The 17,723-nt window shown below is 36.5% G+C and overlaps 2 protein-coding genes and 1 long non-coding RNA gene across 3 annotated transcripts; 2 read left to right on the forward strand and 1 right to left on the reverse strand.

The window, feature by feature from the left end:
• The first annotated feature begins 1,081 nt into the window (after nt 1-1,081).
• On the forward strand, nt 1,082-2,648 carry LOC113357460. Its single transcript, XR_003363640.1, has 2 exons — nt 1,082-1,399; nt 2,109-2,648. It is a non-coding gene; the product is annotated as an uncharacterized LOC113357460 (long non-coding RNA).
• Nucleotides 2,649-3,533: 885 nt separating this feature from the next.
• On the reverse strand, nt 3,534-4,659 carry LOC113357459. Its single transcript, XM_026600860.1, has 2 exons — nt 4,088-4,659; nt 3,534-3,946 (listed from the first exon to the last, which is right to left on the reverse strand). The coding sequence occupies exons 1-2, from the start codon at nt 4,451-4,453 to the stop codon at nt 3,548-3,550; spliced, it is 765 nt and encodes a 254-aa protein (XP_026456645.1). The 5' UTR covers nt 4,454-4,659; the 3' UTR covers nt 3,534-3,547.
• Nucleotides 4,660-6,684: 2,025 nt separating this feature from the next.
• LOC113361661 (CASP-like protein 1D1) lies at nt 6,685-8,529 on the forward strand. Its single transcript, XM_026604832.1, has 3 exons — nt 6,685-7,107; nt 7,892-8,015; nt 8,116-8,529. The coding sequence occupies exons 1-3, from the start codon at nt 6,851-6,853 to the stop codon at nt 8,326-8,328; spliced, it is 594 nt and encodes a 197-aa protein (XP_026460617.1). The 5' UTR covers nt 6,685-6,850; the 3' UTR covers nt 8,329-8,529.
• Nucleotides 8,530-17,723: the final 9,194 nt, after the last annotated feature.

Raw genomic sequence — 17,723 nt, forward strand, 5'->3', positions numbered from 1 at the left:
TGGAGATTAGGGTTTGAATTGATGTTGTTGAAATGAGTTAGGAAGGTAGAACTAGAAAGGGTGAAGTCAGATTCAATAATATGAGCAGAGATTCAAGTCTGTGTAGTGTTGATCGAGTTGCAAAAGCTATAGAAGAATCTAAAAAGATTTAGTGGTTGGTGGAGAAGAAATTGGTGGTTGTTGGCATTGAAGCTCATGTTCTCTGATGGTGGTCTGGTATTGCAGTCTTGTAAGGCTCTAAATACTATGATGAATGTATGGATATAGTTCTGTGCAGGTGAATTGGAAAGCAGTGAAGATTTGGCAATGTTACTTGTGGTGTTGGCTTGGGATAATTGTATTGCAGGGGGTTGCTATGTATGAAGCTACAGGTTATGACGCAGAGAAGATGGACCTGAGATAGAATGAATGTATGAGGTTGTAGCTGAAATTATGGAGAATTGCAGGTCTGGATTGCAATGCGGAGTTGATACTGCTATTGACACTAGAGCTTGAGTTGGTTGATCTGAGCATTGTAGGTGATGATTGGAAGTTACAGGAAGTGAAGGCACTGGTGTGTACTTGAGGTGATGACTGAGTATTGGATGTGCTGTTGGTTTTTAGCTGAACTGCAGTTGGCGCTATAATTATAGTAGATAAGAAAATTCTAGAGGCATTGGTGGTGTTGTGAAATGAGTTATTCGCAAACTGAACTTTTTTGTGACATAACTGAACTTTTTGTGACAAAATCGATTTTTTTGCGACAAAGCCGAACTAAAAGTTCAGCTGGGACATTTTTTGGCACGTAACCGAATTTTTCTCTGAAAAAAAGAAAAAGCCTCCATTAAAGTTGAGTTCGGCTAGTTCGACGAACTTTTTCACATAATTTCTTACCGAACTTCTCTCTGCAACTTCCATTTTCAATTCAGATTACTTCACATTTTTTCAACCAAAAACGAGTGACAAGTAATGGGTTTGTGAGAATATCTTTGTTAATGATTTAAATTAAGCTATATATAGAGGTGGTGGTGCTAGTCGGAGGTGGTAAGTGATGGTCGGTGGTGGTGGGCGACGGTGGTGGTGGGAGGAGGTGGTGGTTGTATATATAGGTGGTTATTAGGTTGATTTTAAATTAAATTAGGTTAAGGATAAGTTAATCATTTCCACACTTTAGGACACCCCTTATAACTACAGGGTGATATTCTTATCACATAGTAGTCCCCCACCAAAAAAAAAAAAGATAGTGCCCAAAAAATAGTTATTTCTTTCGGTTGACATTAGGCTTAGAACTTAGAAAGTCCATGTATCGAAAGCCCATCAAAAACTGAACGCACATATATAATTTTTGTCGAGAACAGTTGTAGCCTTGTGTTGGCAGAGAGACGAGACACATAAAATCAGATTTTCTCTTTTGATTAAGGTATGTACCATATGAATCCTGCAAGTGATTTTGATTCATGAAATTCCAATTATGTCTGTTACCTTAACTTTTCCCTCATATTTCTGCATAATTTTGTGTTCTAGGGTTTTGAATTGTTGTTCGAATCATCAGAACGATCTCTTATATTACACATGTGTACTTGTATATCGATCTATATATGCTCTTATAGCTTCATTTTCAGCTCATAATCCATATACCGGTAGTGATTGATATAAATGTTTATGAATTTTGCCTTATACTTTGCTCTTATAGAGATATAAATGTTTTTGGCTCAAGGTGCTAACAGGCTGAGATTACACCTGTGTTTCTGTGTTGATTTTCTTATTATGTGGTTCTCTTAGGTTTTGTTGTTGTACCTGTTAGCTTTATATGGAGTATGTTTCAGTGCAAGTAACTAATCCCAGAATTTACACAGACTTTTTGCATTATTGTTTGCTTCTTTTCCTTAATCATGTTCAAGTGTTGTCGTTGTTCAGACATTGTGTCCTTACATGTTTACAACTCATGATGAATCTAAAAAGTGGCCTAGTAATCCACACTATATCATGGTTAGTCGTTGAGGACTTAATTGTCGAATCAACTTGCATACCCTGTTGATGCCCTCATCTTCGGAGATTCATTATTTTCTGCTTCTTTTAAAGTTCCTGTGGTTTTATTACTAACTCTTGTCTGTCTCTTCTGTTTCCAGACGCAGATATAGCTTGACGTCACTTTTCAATGGAATTACAACATAAATGCTCATATGGAACCGAATGTTTTGAAATGGCCAGAAAGATAGCCGAACAAAGGGATACAGGCCGTAAACGTACCGAGGAGGAAGTGCAGGAGGATATTCGCACGTCTGTACGGGAAGTTGCGCGCATGCTTACTCAGGCAAGACTCAGTTTGAATATGCAAAGAAGACAGGAACATAGATTTCGGTGGGGGAATCAGTCTGAGAGAATAATGAAGTATCAGAAGAAGAAGAACTGGTAAGTGTATATTCGTGGACGACTGAGGATGAGCTTAAACATGAAATATCAAACACCAAAACACTGCTGTGGGAGAAAGAGGCCAATGTTATAACTTTAGCTGGCCTCAAAATCTTTCCCAAGATAGGAAAACGAGTTGGAAAGTCCAGTATTGGCACCCTTGAAGTCCATGCAAACGGGTTCTACTATGTCAGTCCCAATTTCTGTTTTACTTTCTTTTACGCAGATGTACAGAAAGTTTTATTTTGTGTTGGAGACGAGAAGATGTTACCTCTCTTACACTTCCGTTTTCATGACTGCATCAAGGTGGGGACAGAAAAGAGACAGAATATACAATTCCGTTTGGTACAGACCCGTGTGGGACAGAAGAGATCTTATAATGATTCATATAAGATTAATGAAAATTTAAAGAATTTTATCCACAATGTTCGAGAAAAATGGAGAGGCGTACCTAAAGTCAATTATTTTCCATTTAATGAAGCTGAGGTTTGTAATGCGGATGAATTTCAAGGAAATCGTCCCTCCAAGGCACCAGCGTCTTTGGCCTGACTTTTTCTACGCTAGTTGGGCTTGTAGATGAACCTTTCATTGTGGTCGACGTACATGAGATAATGGTTGTTCATCTGAGGCTTAAACCGGAGTTGTCTAAACCTACGGAAATAGATATGACTATTGTTTTGCAGGACTTCGCGCGTGATCTGGTTCAAATCAACTCAATTCCCATAGACAAGCTCGATTTCATAAAAGACAGGTGTGACATTGCAGATGTGAAGTATTATGAGAATGATTATGATATCAACTGGGGTTCCATACGGAAAGAGATGGCAGATCCTTATCGGGTTGCTGACTGGAGATGTTTTGAGAAACCCGAGACTAGAAACTACTACTGCGCAGGACACCCAGTATACTGTGGTGCAGACGGTGAAGCATTCTGTGGATCAGATAGTGAAGGTGAAGAATCGGACTCGGAGAATTGAGAGAAGCATTTAATCAGGTGGAGAAGAAGAGGAGAGTAAGCCGGGAGAAGGTCCAGTTTAGGCAAAACAATAACCATTAAATTGAATTTATCTAGAGATACCTTTGTTTTACACAGTCAAGTTATATTAGAGCAACTAAAAGAGAGAACCTGATTCATGATTAATACTAGTAATTAACTTTATACAAATAATCTATTAATACCCTTTTTAATTTCCTCAATACTTCCCCCTCCGGCTTCATTAATCAAAACACTCACACTTAATCTTATGATCTTCATCTTCAACTCATTTCTTGTAGTGATTGTTGTTGTTAGTATCTCTGTTTCGTAATATTCAAACACTTTCATCACCCTTGAGAATAAAAATGGTTCTTCAGCACTGTTGTTAATTTCTACTTGTATCCCAAAAAAAGCTGCCTGACCTGAAACTGTTACATCAACAATTGAGTTTCTGAATGAATTTGTTGTTTTAGATAATTCTTTCCTCTTCTTCTTCTTTGATTCTTCTAATTTTTCAAATTCTTCTTCAAGATTCTTTATGCATTTTACCGCTTCTTCTATTATCACAGTTTGTGATCTCTGAAAAAAAGAATCGAAAAAAATGTCAAATCAGATCAAATGAAAAGGAAGTTCAGAAAACTAAGAGTGACCCAGAATGTTAAACAAGCAAATAGAGAAACCCATACAAGGAATTTGCATAATTGAGATGAATTTTTTCACCTTATATTTTAGATTAGCAAGCAGAGATCGAAGAACAGAGTATTTTTCAGCCATTTTAATTCTTCTTTCTTTCTCAGATAAATGTGGTTGGATCAAATCTCTCCTACTTTTTTTCTGAATAATCTCCATTGGTACTAACGATTGATGGGAAACTTCTGCTTTTACTCTTTTAGTACTTCCTTTCTTCTTGATTGAAAAACAAGTTTCCACCATCTGATCGGCACTAGCATTTCCGTCAGTGATGTTTTTGTCGTTGTTGTCAGTAATTAAATCAGACAAAAATGGTATAACCTTGTCACTGTAACCTTCCATGATGTTCTTAAACAATTCCTTTGTGTCTTCTTCTTCTTCTCTTCTTTTATCCATTAGTTTCAGGTGTTTTCATTGTGCTGAATAACTAATTGAAATAGAGAAGAGAAACTAGAAACAAATTATATTTGGGGTTTGTCGTTGATTTTAATATCTACTGTAACAGAATCATGGCGGTGAGTGGGTGTTGATCTGATTAACAGAAACTGTTGGGAATATTTTCTGTAGAAAATCTTTCCTTATTTGGTAGAGCATTAGCAGCATTACAGTCTTGATGATTAATGGTTAGGAATTAGGACCACTACCTGTCGTATTTCTTTCCACGTTACTTTGTAACTCTGCTATCAGTGAACAGTCCTCTCTTGGAAATAACGTTGTACTAAGATTACCCTTATTCTTTGTCAAAATTATACATAATCTGAGGACAATTTCGTAATCAGACCTCAAAAAAATACGATAAAATAATCAAAATTAGACGCAGTCATTTTGTGTAATGAGTTTTGCATATGGCAGCTGAGATGAGGCTCTGCACCACTTCTTTTTTTTGAGGAAAAGAATGCAAGGGAAACAACCAACAGGACACTCAGTTTTAGGCTAATCCCTATGGGATAGATTGGAGTGCTAGATTGGCCAAAAAATGTTGCAAATCAAGAAAAAAGTGTTGGAAAAAAGTTAACAATGATGGTTGATAGTTCTCTCACCTAACAAGTGTTCGCAGTCCAACTATCAGCGAGATTGAAACGCTGAACAGTTCAGCGCTCAAAAAGTGACATAAACGCCGAACCATTCGGCGCTCTATATATTTTACTAATTTTTGAGAGAGAATGTGATGGAGAGAGAAGAAAAAGAGGAAGAGAGGGGAAAAAAGAGGGAGAACGTGATGGAGGATGGAAAAAAAAGAGAGAGGAAAAAATTGGAGAGAAAAAGAAAAAAGGTGGAGGGAAAGATAATGATTAGTTTTTTAAAAAATAAAATTATGTATGGCCGAACCATCCGACGTTTAGCGCTGTTTTATTCAGCGTTTCGCTGTTAGATTAGCAATACCATATGACTTAGGAGGTTACCCAGACTGACGTGGATGGCCAATCTAACATCTAAATATCTAGCCCATTGGACTAAGCCTTACTTACAAATCTCGGAGCAATTCTCATAGCTTAAAACGAGCAATGACGGCTACGTCAAAGTCCATGTATTGGTCAAGTTTTACTAGATGATCGATATGATATTGTGGACTCCCCACATTTTCATAGAGATTTATGCGAAAGTGAAGTTTTTTTTTCTCAGCAGGCGAGGTCACAGTCTTGATTGATTTTTTTAAAATCATCTCGATTATAATTAAATAGTATTTAACATGATGACATATCTTTTTCTGGTTGAAATCACGAGTTGGCTGCTAATTAAGATAAGATTTCCCCTAGAACTTGCTCCAACTTACAGTTTTATGAAGAAAATATTTTTATTTACAAATGTGAAATGTGAGAAAATTGTTTTCCATGCATATTGCAGCGGATTCGGAGTGGGCCTCCTCGACATTCCATGCAGAAGCAAAAGTTTTGTTAAAAGCCTCAACCTGGTTAAGCAAAAACATCTTATCCAGTGTTTCGATAGCAACAGACTGCAAAGTTTTAGAAGATTCGATCAACAAGATTTGCAAAGATTCTCCTTGGAGCGCGGACAACACCATTCAGGAAACTATGGTCATTCTTGAAACTCTCCCACAAGCCCATGTAAAATATATAAACACGAAATACAATTATGCAGCGGATTACATAGCCAAGGTAGCTCGGTCAAAGCATCTTAGGCACATGTCTTCCAATATGCAACAAAAAGTTTCAAAATTCATTGTTATTTCTAATGTTTTTGATAAAAATGAGATTTTAAATCTTTTGTACTCTATTATTTGATTAATAAATCTCATCTTTTCAAAAAAAAAAAAAAAAAAAAAAAAAAAACTGTCTTCCTTCCTGATAGGCTGCAGAATATCAAGATAAACTAAGTAACTGTACAATAGATTGGTCAGTAAGCCAACAGCCTCCCATGTATTTTTTGAAATCTATAACACCAACACGGTTTCAAGTGGACGTATGCAAAAAGATTGCAAGAACCCAATGTTAGTTTAGTTTTCCTCTACCTAAACACCATTCAAAGTAAAGCCAAATCCGATATTTATCACTTAAACAAATACAATTTGTTAGGTTTGAATGCTGAAAATAAAGTCCAGTCCCCGAACACGCAACCAGGACCTTCATCATGTTTTAATATAGTTTCAGGATGCGTGTGTGCCTTTCCATTTGACCCAAATCTTTATCTTTAATTGTCTCGATTTCTCACTCTATAAAGAACATCTCTCACTTAACCAATCTTTAGTACTCATCCAAAACTTTCAGAACCAGATCTCTTCTCATATAAACTTTGCTTAATTAAGCTCCTGTTAAAAGTAAGGATTCTATCTTGATGGCAGAAGTTACCGAGAAAAAAGAAATCACCGAGCCAATGGAAACCGAATCTCGATCATATGGCACAGCCACGACCAGTGCTAAAACTTCGAAATATTTCTTGCTAGGTATAATCCTTAGGGGATTACTCTTTGCGTTAACGCTTACTTCCGTTATCCTCATGATTACTGCTAAGCAAACTGAATACGTTATATCGATACTGACAAGAACACGGGAACTTCGACCTGCCAAATGGAACTATTCTCCAGCCTTCATGTAAGTTGTTTCACGATAGTACTTGTATTTCAGTTTAGCATAGAGATTATTATAGTTGCTCTAGAACAACTGTAACTTTTTCGGAAAATGGATCATTTGTCCAAATATTTTTGAAACATGGTTCAAATGTACGACTAAAAATTAGTATGGGTGAAATGGACACCAAAAAAACAGCAAGGATGAAACTGGATGCATTCTGATGTAAATTAAAAATAAAAAAAATATTTGAAAATGGGTAGGATGAAACCGTTAACATCCTTGCTATTTTTACATTTTTATCCATTTAAACAATATCAAAATCTAAATGTCCTTTTCACCCAGGAATTGTTGATTTTGGTCTTTTTAATCAATTTTGTGTAACTTTTTACACACACATAAATTTTTCTTGAAATCATTTTGCAGATTTTTCGGAAAATGGGTCATTTGTCCAAAAAAATTTAAAACATGATTCAAATGGACAAGTAAAAATTAGTATGGGTGAAATGGACAAAAAAAATAGCAAGGATGAAACTGGATTCATCGCGGCTTAAACTTAAAAAATAACAAGGATGAAACTGGATGCATCCTCATATAAATTAAAAATAAGAAAAAATATTTGAAAATGGGTAGGATGAAACTGGTTACATCTCGGCTATTTTTATATTTTTGTCCATTTGAACGGTATCTTTTTAATTTTTGTCCATTTAAACAGTATCAAAATGTACAAGTCTTTTTCACCCAGAAAATGTTGATTTTGATCTTTTTAACCAATTTTGTATAAATTTTTCTTGAAATCATTTTGCAGATTTTTCGTATCCGCTCTTTGGGGTGTTTGTGGATACAGTGTTTCTTCCATGCTAAACACACTAGTCTGCCGTAAGAAATGCGCTACAAACAAGTTCTTGATCCAAACAGTATTGGCGGACGTGGTACGTGTTCTTTCATTAACTCTTAATTTCCAATTAGCAAAGTAAGTTTAGTAGGTAGTTTTTAAGATGATGAAACTCATTTTTCTTTTATTTGGTGTAGTTGGCGTTCGGAATTCTGGCTTCAGCTACTGGGACTGCTGGTGGTGTAGCGTATATCGGATTAAAAGGAAATTCTCATATAGGATGGTTTAAAATTTGCAACATCTATGACAAATTTTGTCGACATATCGCAGCTTCCCTTGTTCTCTCATTAGTCGCCTTAGTGATCCTTCTCATCATCATAACGCTCTCGACCATACAAACCCGTTGCTAAATCAATTTTTCGTAAATATGTAAACTTGATTGTTATTTGTCTGTCTTGTACATGTATGATCATTATTTTTTCCGAACTTCTTTAGTTACTTCATTTATTGGGGTTTTGTGTGGTTTGATGATGTAAGAGTGGTTGTGAATGATGCATTAATGTTGTTTATTGAGTTTGTTTCAGCATTCAAATAATGGCTTTAAGTTTCAATGGGTGAGTGTTTACAAACAAATCAGCAAACCTAATTCATTTCTTTCTTTTACGCGCTCTAAATTGTGTTCACACAGACTTCGACCATACAGATTTTTTTTTAATTTTTTTTTCTTTTGGCGAAAACAAAGTTGTAAGTATATCAGAAAATATCTTTTTTTTTTTCTTTTTGATAGAAGAGGTAATTTTATTAACTAGCAAATATAATGCATAAGATTTCTGATTTCCTCTGTGTTAAAAATATTAGAGAGAATGCTAGATTTTGGAACCCTTTGTTGTAATTTGGAGGACATTTGCTAAAGGTTTTTTATCCTCGCATCTTTAGCTAAGTAATCTGATGTTGTGTTATATTTCCTTTATATAAATTTTACCTGCGCTTGAGGAAGTTCTTGCAGAATTACCTTGATTTCCTGTAAAGTATTTTCGGCGGACCAAGACATGCTACTGCTCATCATATTAATATTATCAACTAGTATTTTTCAATCCGAGACTATTGAAATGCTTGACAATAAATTTTCTTTCAGCCAATTGACCGCCTTTAACAAGGCTATTGATTCCGCATGTAGAGCTGAAGATTTCTTTTCCGAGCCCGCCAACATGTGCATGAAGGACTCATGGTCAACGGAATATAGAACAAAAGCATAACCCATAGACATATCTTCTTCTTTAAAGGAAGCATCTCTGAATATTATTCAATCGGAGTTTAAGTCGGACCATTTGTATTTTGTAGGCATCACCTTTTTGAGATTAGTTCCTTGTTGAAAATCTTTTGATGGAGTAGATAGTAGGAATCTTTTTATATGATTGATCAGATCAATTGGGTTTGGTGATATCTTCTCAAAAACTACCGAGCATCTGTATTTCCAAATGAACCAAAGAATGGTGGCTGTCTTTTCCACTAGATTAATTGTATCGTGTACAGATATCCACCCTCTAACCCAGTTATCCATAGTGTCGGTAGCTCCTATTGAAATAATCCCGTCAAGTGAAAAACCAAACCAAATAGCTCTGGCGAACGGGAAAGATCTGAATAGGTGGTTGTCCGTTTCATGAATTTGGGCATCGCACAGCTGGCAGACAAGACTAATCTCTTTGTTGTGGGCTCCAAGTTTTGCCGAAGTAGGGAGAGCTTTCTGAATTAATTTCCATATGAATAATTTGATTCTTGGGATCACCTGAATTTTCCGTATTTTATCCCACGGAAAACTCGCTGGGGTATTGTTATCTTGAACTTGATCTATTAAGAAATTGTAGATGTTTTTCGCCGAGAAGTTTCCAGTATGATGATGTTTCCATCTCATTTTTTCGTGTTCCTGCACTCTTGGACTAATCGCTAGTATTTTGTTTCTGACTTCTGGATCGAAGAATTTGTTCAGTTTTTCCTGACCCCAATTATTGTCTCACGTTATCAATTCTTGAACCATCTCTGGAGCTTGTTCTTGAAAATTGGTGGGTTGAGTGATTATTTCTGAGTTTGGCATCCATCCGTCTTCCCAAATTTTTGCGGATTTACCGTCCTTGACTTGCTAGACAAAGTTTCCTCTAATAATGTCCAAGCCTTTTTGTATACTAGTCCATATCCACGATAAATTGGAGGATCTAGTGGATTCTAAAGGATGGGAATTTGGAAAGTATTTAGCTCGAAGGAGTTTAACCCATAGCTGATCCTAGTCTGAGATAAGGCGGCTGGCAAGCTTTGTGAGAAGAGCTATGTTGAAGCTATGAGGGTTTTTTATTCCTAGTCCTCCTTTCGATATAGGCTTACAAATGCTGGCCCAAGCTCTGATAAAAACCCCTTATCTCTTCTGCCCTTCTTTTTTCCACCAGAATTTTCTCTGAATTTGATCCATTTGAACAAGAGTCTCTTTTGGAAGGGCAATCACTTGCATTTCATACGTTGGGAAGGCTTGCAAAATAGATTTAATCAATACTGTTCTACCTGCTTAGGATAAAAGTTTCGATTTTCAGCCTTGCAGGGTGGAATAGTATTTTTGAAGGAGCGGTAGCTTTTCTATTCTTGTCAAAAAATAGTGGGGTTCCAAGGTATCTGTCATTTTGTCATCAAGGGGACTTTTAGAATCTTAGCTATGATTTTCCCGTGTTTGGGATGTATCCGAGGACTAAAGTAAACACTGGATTTTTGGAAATTAACCATTTGCCCAGTAATCTCTCCAAAAAAGGATAAAATATCCAGCAGATTTTTGGCTTCAACTAAATTGGCTTTAGTGAATAGAAAGAAATCGTCGGCAAAGAAAATATGGGAGATGTTTGGCGCATGTTTATTGATTTTGAGCCCAGAAATTTTCCTATCAATAATGGCTTTGTCAAGGAGTCTGGATAATATTTCCATGCATAAGAGAAAAAGATAAGAAGATAGGGGGTCACCTTGTCGTAAGCCTCTCGAAGTATGGAATTTTGGGCCAGGATTTCCATTTAGAAGAATTGAGAAGGAAGTTGTAGAGATACATTGCAAAATGAGATGAACCCAATTCTCACTAAAGACAAAGCTAAGAAGCGCTTTTGAGATGAAATCCCACTCCACCCTATCAAAGGCCTTAGAGAGGTCTAATTTAAGAGCCATAAATCCTCTTTTTTTTTCCTTAGAGGTTTTCGTAGAATGAATGAGGTCATGAGCGATTATGATGTTAACAATAATTTGACGTCCTATCAAGAAGGCCGATTGATTAGGCGAGATTATTTTATTGAGGATAGGCTTTAGTCTGTTTTCCAAGATTTTTGAGATTAATTTGTATATCGTATTGCTTAAGCTAATGGGCCTAAAGTCACTTGGAGTTTGGGGAGTGGATATTTTTGGTATAAGGGTGATGAAAGAATAATTGATATGAGCACCATCGTAACCCGCATCTAGTAACCCCAATTAGTTGATTGTCTGAACAATGAATGATTTGTTGTTGGAGCTCGCTTTATTCCCCCCTTGTTTTTCATCTGGGTCTAGGATGACATTTAAGTCTCAAATCAAATCCACGGTTTATCAACTTGTTGAGCTATGTCTGAAATGTGGGTCCATTGTTCAATTCTGTCTTCGGTTTCAATGGCTCCATAGACATATGTAATCAGAATTTCACTGTCATTTATTTTTTATTCAAAATGGAAAACATTAAATCTGGAAGATAGAAGCTTCATATAAATATTATTATGCCAGGAAATAACTAGTCCTTTGGCAATCCCCACTGAAGGGACTATAAACCAATCACGGAAATTTGAGTTTTTTTAAAAAAGGTCCATCCGAGACAATGGGGCTTTTGTCTCAGCAAGGAAAACTATATCAGGGTTGTAGTATTGGCACATCTAGTTAAAATGGTCTTTGGTAATTGGGGTTCCTAAACCCTGTACATTCCATGAAAGCAATTTCATGGCTAGAAGATCACAGAAAGGGAGAAAAAACCCAAAAGAAACAAAGGAGTAAGGTCCAACAGACAAAATGAAGAGCAGAGGCCCAGAGACAGAAATCTCAGAAAATTAGGACAAATTTGAGAAAGAAAACTACCTAAAGAATCTAAAAGGAGTAAATTCTATAACAGAAAGAGAAGCAAAGGCCAAATGAAAAAACAAACAGACGGACTATGAAAAACAGAGAGAATAGAGGAAAGAAACCAGAGAAACAAGGGGGAATAATAATCATCTTAAAGCAAAGAGGAAAATATAAAACATGAAAGCTTCAAGCAGGCACAAGACAATAAAAATGGAAAAAAGGTAGAACCGGTAAACTAAGACAGGATTATATGGTGTACAAGAGCAGGATTTAAACAAAGTTTACAAATGGAAATAACAATTACGATATAGGCAGAGCAAGAAACATAGTCTAGAAACTAAGTACATGATTATAGGGAGTACAAGAGCATGAAATATAATAGAACAAGAAATATAGCCTAGATACTAATTACAAGATTATAATGATTACAAGAGTAGGAAATACAAAATACTAAACAAGATAGATACAAGATGTAATAAGGAAATTAAATAGTAGCTAGAAGAAACAAGAAAAAATTAGACCACATAAACAAAAAAACAGCAAGAAAGAGGGTCATAGACCCTGATGGTAGTCCACACATAGATCACTTAGGTGTTTCTACAATTCAATTGAGTTCAGGTCCCTCAGGGGTCCTATGGAATCCCTTTACCCTTTGCCTTAGGGTCATTGGTATCATTGTTGGCATTTGAAGCTTCTCCTTTGTACCACTGATGGGGATAAGCCAAGACATTAGATTGTTCTTCAATGACATGTATTTCTTTTTCATGTTCATCATGTGGTTCAGGATTGCTGTTGAGGTCAATTTCAGGAAGTTCGGTGATCCTTTCCTTCTTTGCAGCTGGTAGGGTAATGTCCTACTGAAATATGACTGTATAAAACTCCAATTTATGAAATAAGCAGTGGCATTTGCGGGCAGATGCTCAGCTCCCAAAAATGATGGTTCTGCAACTTTATCTCTTTTATGAATCACTCTCCACATATAAGTGTCAGGGTGCTCTATTAGGGAAGTAAGGTGGAGCTGCAGCATTGAGTTCATTTCTCTGAGATGTCTCAGCAGAAGATTGACCAAGTACCTGAAAGTCCTCATGGATAGCATTTTCTTCCTCTAGGTGCTTGAGATACTCAGTGCATGTCACTTCAGAAGCAGTTTGCTCAAATTCAGAACTTGGAAGGCTATCCTCCTCCAATTGCATATCTTGTTGCATGTCCTCATGTTGTTCCTGTTGTATCATTTCAGGCTCTAGTTGATATCAGAAAATATCAGAAAAGAATAAAAGTAGTGAAGCCATTCAAAAAGCTTAAATTGACTTAAAGACCCACAAGGCGGAGCCAAGACTTCTAGATTAGGGGTGCAAAAATTTGGTTTGGAGTACAAAAAAAAATGACGGGTGCAAAGAAGCAAAATTAGCCTTGTAAACATCCTAATATTTGTTATTGAGCCTAATTTAGGCTTTGGAGCCAGCTGTGCTGGGGGTGCAAGTGCATACCCTTGTAATGGGATGGCTCTGCCCCTTAGACCCATCAACCTGTATATGCCCATGATCCTATTTTTCAGTTATGTCAGTTACATCTCTCTTCCATTAACACCTTCCTGTGTGATATTAAGAATCTTAATTGGATCGATTTAAATCAATTCGATGAAGTTACCCAGAGGAATATGAAGCTCTTAACTTAATCAATTATCATTATAGTCTCTTTTCTTTCTTTTTTTGCCATAGTTTTCCTATCTGTTTTTCCCCACAAAACTCAAACTCAAACAATGACAAAGATAATAATATGCCAGATTTGTCTTCCTATGTTTCGACTCCTTCTCTGCTTCCAAGAAATTAATTGATGTAGCATACTCTTTCCTTGAACCCACCTGACATTTAAAACCGGCTAAGAAGTAATTCCAAACACTTGAAGAATAAGAACAATGTAGGAATAAATGATCTGCAATTTCCTCTACTTGTTGAAAGAGACCACATGTAGTATTAGCAATCACACACTCCCTCTTTGTTAGGTTGTCAATGGTTGGAACAACATTCTGAATAAGAGACCACCTCAAAAAGTGTGCTTTTGGTAGAACATACTTTACCGATAGATCTTTGTGCGAGAATGGAGGCTCATATGGAGAAGTATTGTGTTGGATGCTCATCCAATTATAACATTCTTTTACAGAGAAGTGATCCTCAAACCTACACACTGGTATATATTTATTATGAGACAAAACTGATAGAGTGTTTAAGAATGAGATCATACTTATGATGTTTAGCATTGATAAGTGCATAATTCATATGATTTTAGTATCCATTCCATACTTGTCTTAGCTATTATTCTTGCATATTTTCGTATCATTACTCTTGTTTTCTCTTATTTGCCTATATTAGGTGAATCATCCAAAAATGAGCTACAAAGTTCTGAAAAGAGCTAGGAAGAGAAGTATTCCAAGTGCCCAAGTTCAAGAGAAGTGGAAGAAGTGCGACGAAAAGGACCAAAACGCTCAAAATCAAGAGAAGAGCCAAAGACCGATCTTAACTCATTCAAATTAAGGATTTATCATCATCATCTGTAAGTGAATTGAAAGATAAAAAGAATTCAAAAATAATGAGGTCATTCTGAGTTTGGATGAAGAAGTTGTGGCCAAAACAGTTTTTACCGAATACCGAAGACAGTAAATTACGCATACCGGGTACGCATACTTAATTCCGAAAATTTCTGCTGGAATTTGAGGTTTGCATACCAGGTACGCGTACTTTACTAGAAGGAAAACATGTATTCATACCTTGAAATGCCTAAGGTCACGTTTGGAGTCATTATTTCATATTTTTGGGTCGGGTTCTTGAACCAAACTAAATACGTGAAGGCCAAGCAATGTAAACCTATAAAAAGGTGTTAGGTTATGTAAAATGATATCACATCAATAAGTCACAAAATTGTAAGTCTCGGAGAGGAGAAAAATCACACGGAGAAAAAGCTAGGGTTTCAGAGCAATTCTCAATCGTAACGATATCTCTAAACTTTTCTCATATGTACATCCATGAGTAGCTAAACACCTATTGATTGAGGATGAATTCTAAGTTGTAAATAAGATTTGAGTTATTATATTAATCTACTTTGAAGTTCTTCATATGATTATCGTTTGTTTATACTATAATGAATATTTATGATTGATTGATAGATTGTTTAGGTGGCCAACTAAATTTATTTGTTGATTCAATCTATTGCTAGTATTGAGTTAGGAGATAAGTAATCGTCGAATAACTTGTACACAAGTAGAGAACACAAAACCTTGCGAGGGATTCTGTGGAGCCATAGTGTGTATAAACAACACTAAAAAGTGGACCTTGATCTAAGAGTCTAACTAGTAGGATCAACCTATAAATTCACAAAAGATAAAGCACTCGACTAAATTACACCTTGAGTGATCTACTACTAGGTGGTTTGGGTGAATAGAATCTGGTAGGCGAGAACTTCCGTATCCAGTGATATAAGGAATTTAGGGGATAACAATGATCTAGATGTTATTCTACGTTTGGTGATAATCTATGATTAACGACGAGTAGGCAACTATAATAACTCATTAACGGTTTATTAACGAAGAAGGATTCCTCGATCATATCTCTCTATTGACTACAACTTAATATTTTCAATTACTTTTATTTACTTTGTTCGAAATCTAAAACAAAACCCCCCTTTGTGACACTTTGACAACTAAAACTCACTGCTCTTCGTGGGAACGATCCTTACTTCCATTATATTACCAGTTAATTGTGTGGAAATAAGATTATTAATTTGATTGCACTTACGACAGCCATCAAATTTTGGCTCCGCTGCCGGGGAGCAGTCGGTAGCTTTAGTTGTTATTTGTTTTAGTTTTATCCTTGTTTTTATATTTTGTTTTTAGTTCTTAATTTTTGTTTTCTATACTTTGGTTTCAGGTATGTAATCTCTGGAACCAAAAGATTGGGATTATTTGAGGTGCGGTATTCAAACTCGTAAAGGAACGGTACTACAAGCACGCCAGCGGTTGCAACTAGAACCTCCTTCAGAAGAGATGGTAGACGGTGAAAATCCACCACCTCCTCCTCCTTCTCCGGAGAGGAGAACGTTGAGAGATCTAACATCCCCATGTTTGGATTCTCAACCACTGTGTATTAATCTGAATGATACAGTGGAACTTAAGTCAAATCTTCTTCATTGGATTCTGAAGTTCAAGGGACTACCGGGTGAAGATCCTAATCGACACCTACAACAATTTCAGAATACAGTAAGAAGCATAAGAAAGAGTGACGACGATGTTGATACAACTTTCTTACAAGCTTTTCCATTCTCATTGGCGGATCAAACAGAATCATGGTTATATTGTCTCCCTCCCAAAAGTATTACCACATGGAACGGAATGAAAAAGAAGTTTTTAGAGAAGTATTTTCCTGCTTCTAAAGCTGCATCTATTCGTAAGGAGATTAGTCGCACTGTGCAATTTAATGAAGAATCTCTGTATGAATACTGGGATAGATACAAGAGATTGTCGGCGAGCTGTCCAAACCATCAAATACCACCGCAACTCATTATCACACACTTTTATGAGGGTTTACTACCACATGAGAGACACTTGATTGATGCGGCTAGCAGTGGTGCATTGGTTAATAAAACTATCGAGGAAGCTACTAGCTTGATTGAGAGCATGGCTGCAAACACTCAACAGTTTTACACTCGAGATTCCTCAACAGTTAGAAGAGTTAGCGAGATCACACATGGAGCAACAAATGAGTAATATGGAAAAAATGGTACAATGTATAGCATCTGCAGTTGTTCCTTCATATGAAGAGGATGCCGAGGTAAATGCTGTATTTCCTAATCAAAGGCCAAGGTATGACCCATACTCAAATACTTATAATCCTGGCTGGAAAGATCACCCAAATTTCAGTTATGCAAATAAGCAAGCTGCAGCCTCTAATCCATATGCAAGACAAGGTGGTTTTCAACAACAATTCCAGCAACCACAACAACATAAAGAACATGGTTCTTCTATTGATGATAAACTGAGTGCCATGATGCAAGGTATTACCTCTTTGTTCCAACAAAATCAACAGAAAATTGACTCCGCCATTAAAGAATTGCAGACTCAAATGGGGAAAATGGCGACAGATATGAAACAAATGAAAGCGCAAGCTTCAACAAAGTTGCCATCACATCCTTTTGTGAACCCAAAGTAACTCTAAGAAGTGGGATACCAACTGAAGATCCACATCAACAAAAAGAGGTTAGTAACGACATCGAAAAGGAATTAGAGGAGGAAACTGTCCCAAAGGAAAAACCAACCTCAAACGGCCAACCTAAGGACACGGTTCCCACTTTTACCATACCACCTCCTTTCCCTAGTCGTTTTGCCAAGTCGAAGAAGCAAGCTCAAGACGAAGAGATCATGGATATTTTCAGCAAGATATACATCAACATTCCATTTATTGAGGCCATCAGAACCGTACCTAGGTATGCCAAGGTTTTGAAGGATTTGTGTACAAGGAAGGATAGGTTGATTGCTAATGAGATCACTCAAGTAGACGAAAGTGCTACAACTATGTTACTTAAGAAGATGCCTACAAAGTGTGAAGATCCTGGCGGTTTTACGGTACCGGTTACCATTGGAAACCGACGATTTGAGCGTGCTTTGCTTGATTTAGGAGCATCCATAAGTGTTATGTCAGCCAATGTTTATGAT

The sequence above is a fragment of the Papaver somniferum genome, chromosome 3 (genome assembly GCF_003573695.1).
Source record: "Papaver somniferum cultivar HN1 chromosome 3, ASM357369v1, whole genome shotgun sequence".
NCBI classification, from domain to species: Eukaryota; Viridiplantae; Streptophyta; class Magnoliopsida; order Ranunculales; family Papaveraceae; genus Papaver; species Papaver somniferum.

Coding starts and splice junctions, on each gene's coding strand:
- LOC113357459 (XM_026600860.1), bottom strand. CDS start 4,453: ATGGATAAAAGAAGAGAAGAAGAAGAAGACACAAAGGAATTGTTTAAG. Junction 3,947..4,087: donor TTGCTAATCTAAAATATAAG/GTGAAAAAATTC, acceptor TCTTTTTTTCAG/AGATCACAAACTGTGATAAT.
- LOC113361661 (XM_026604832.1), top strand. CDS start 6,851: ATGGCAGAAGTTACCGAGAAAAAAGAAATCACCGAGCCAATGGAAACC. Junction 7,108..7,891: donor AACTATTCTCCAGCCTTCAT/GTAAGTTGTTTC, acceptor ATCATTTTGCAG/ATTTTTCGTATCCGCTCTTT. Junction 8,016..8,115: donor AAACAGTATTGGCGGACGTG/GTACGTGTTCTT, acceptor TATTTGGTGTAG/TTGGCGTTCGGAATTCTGGC.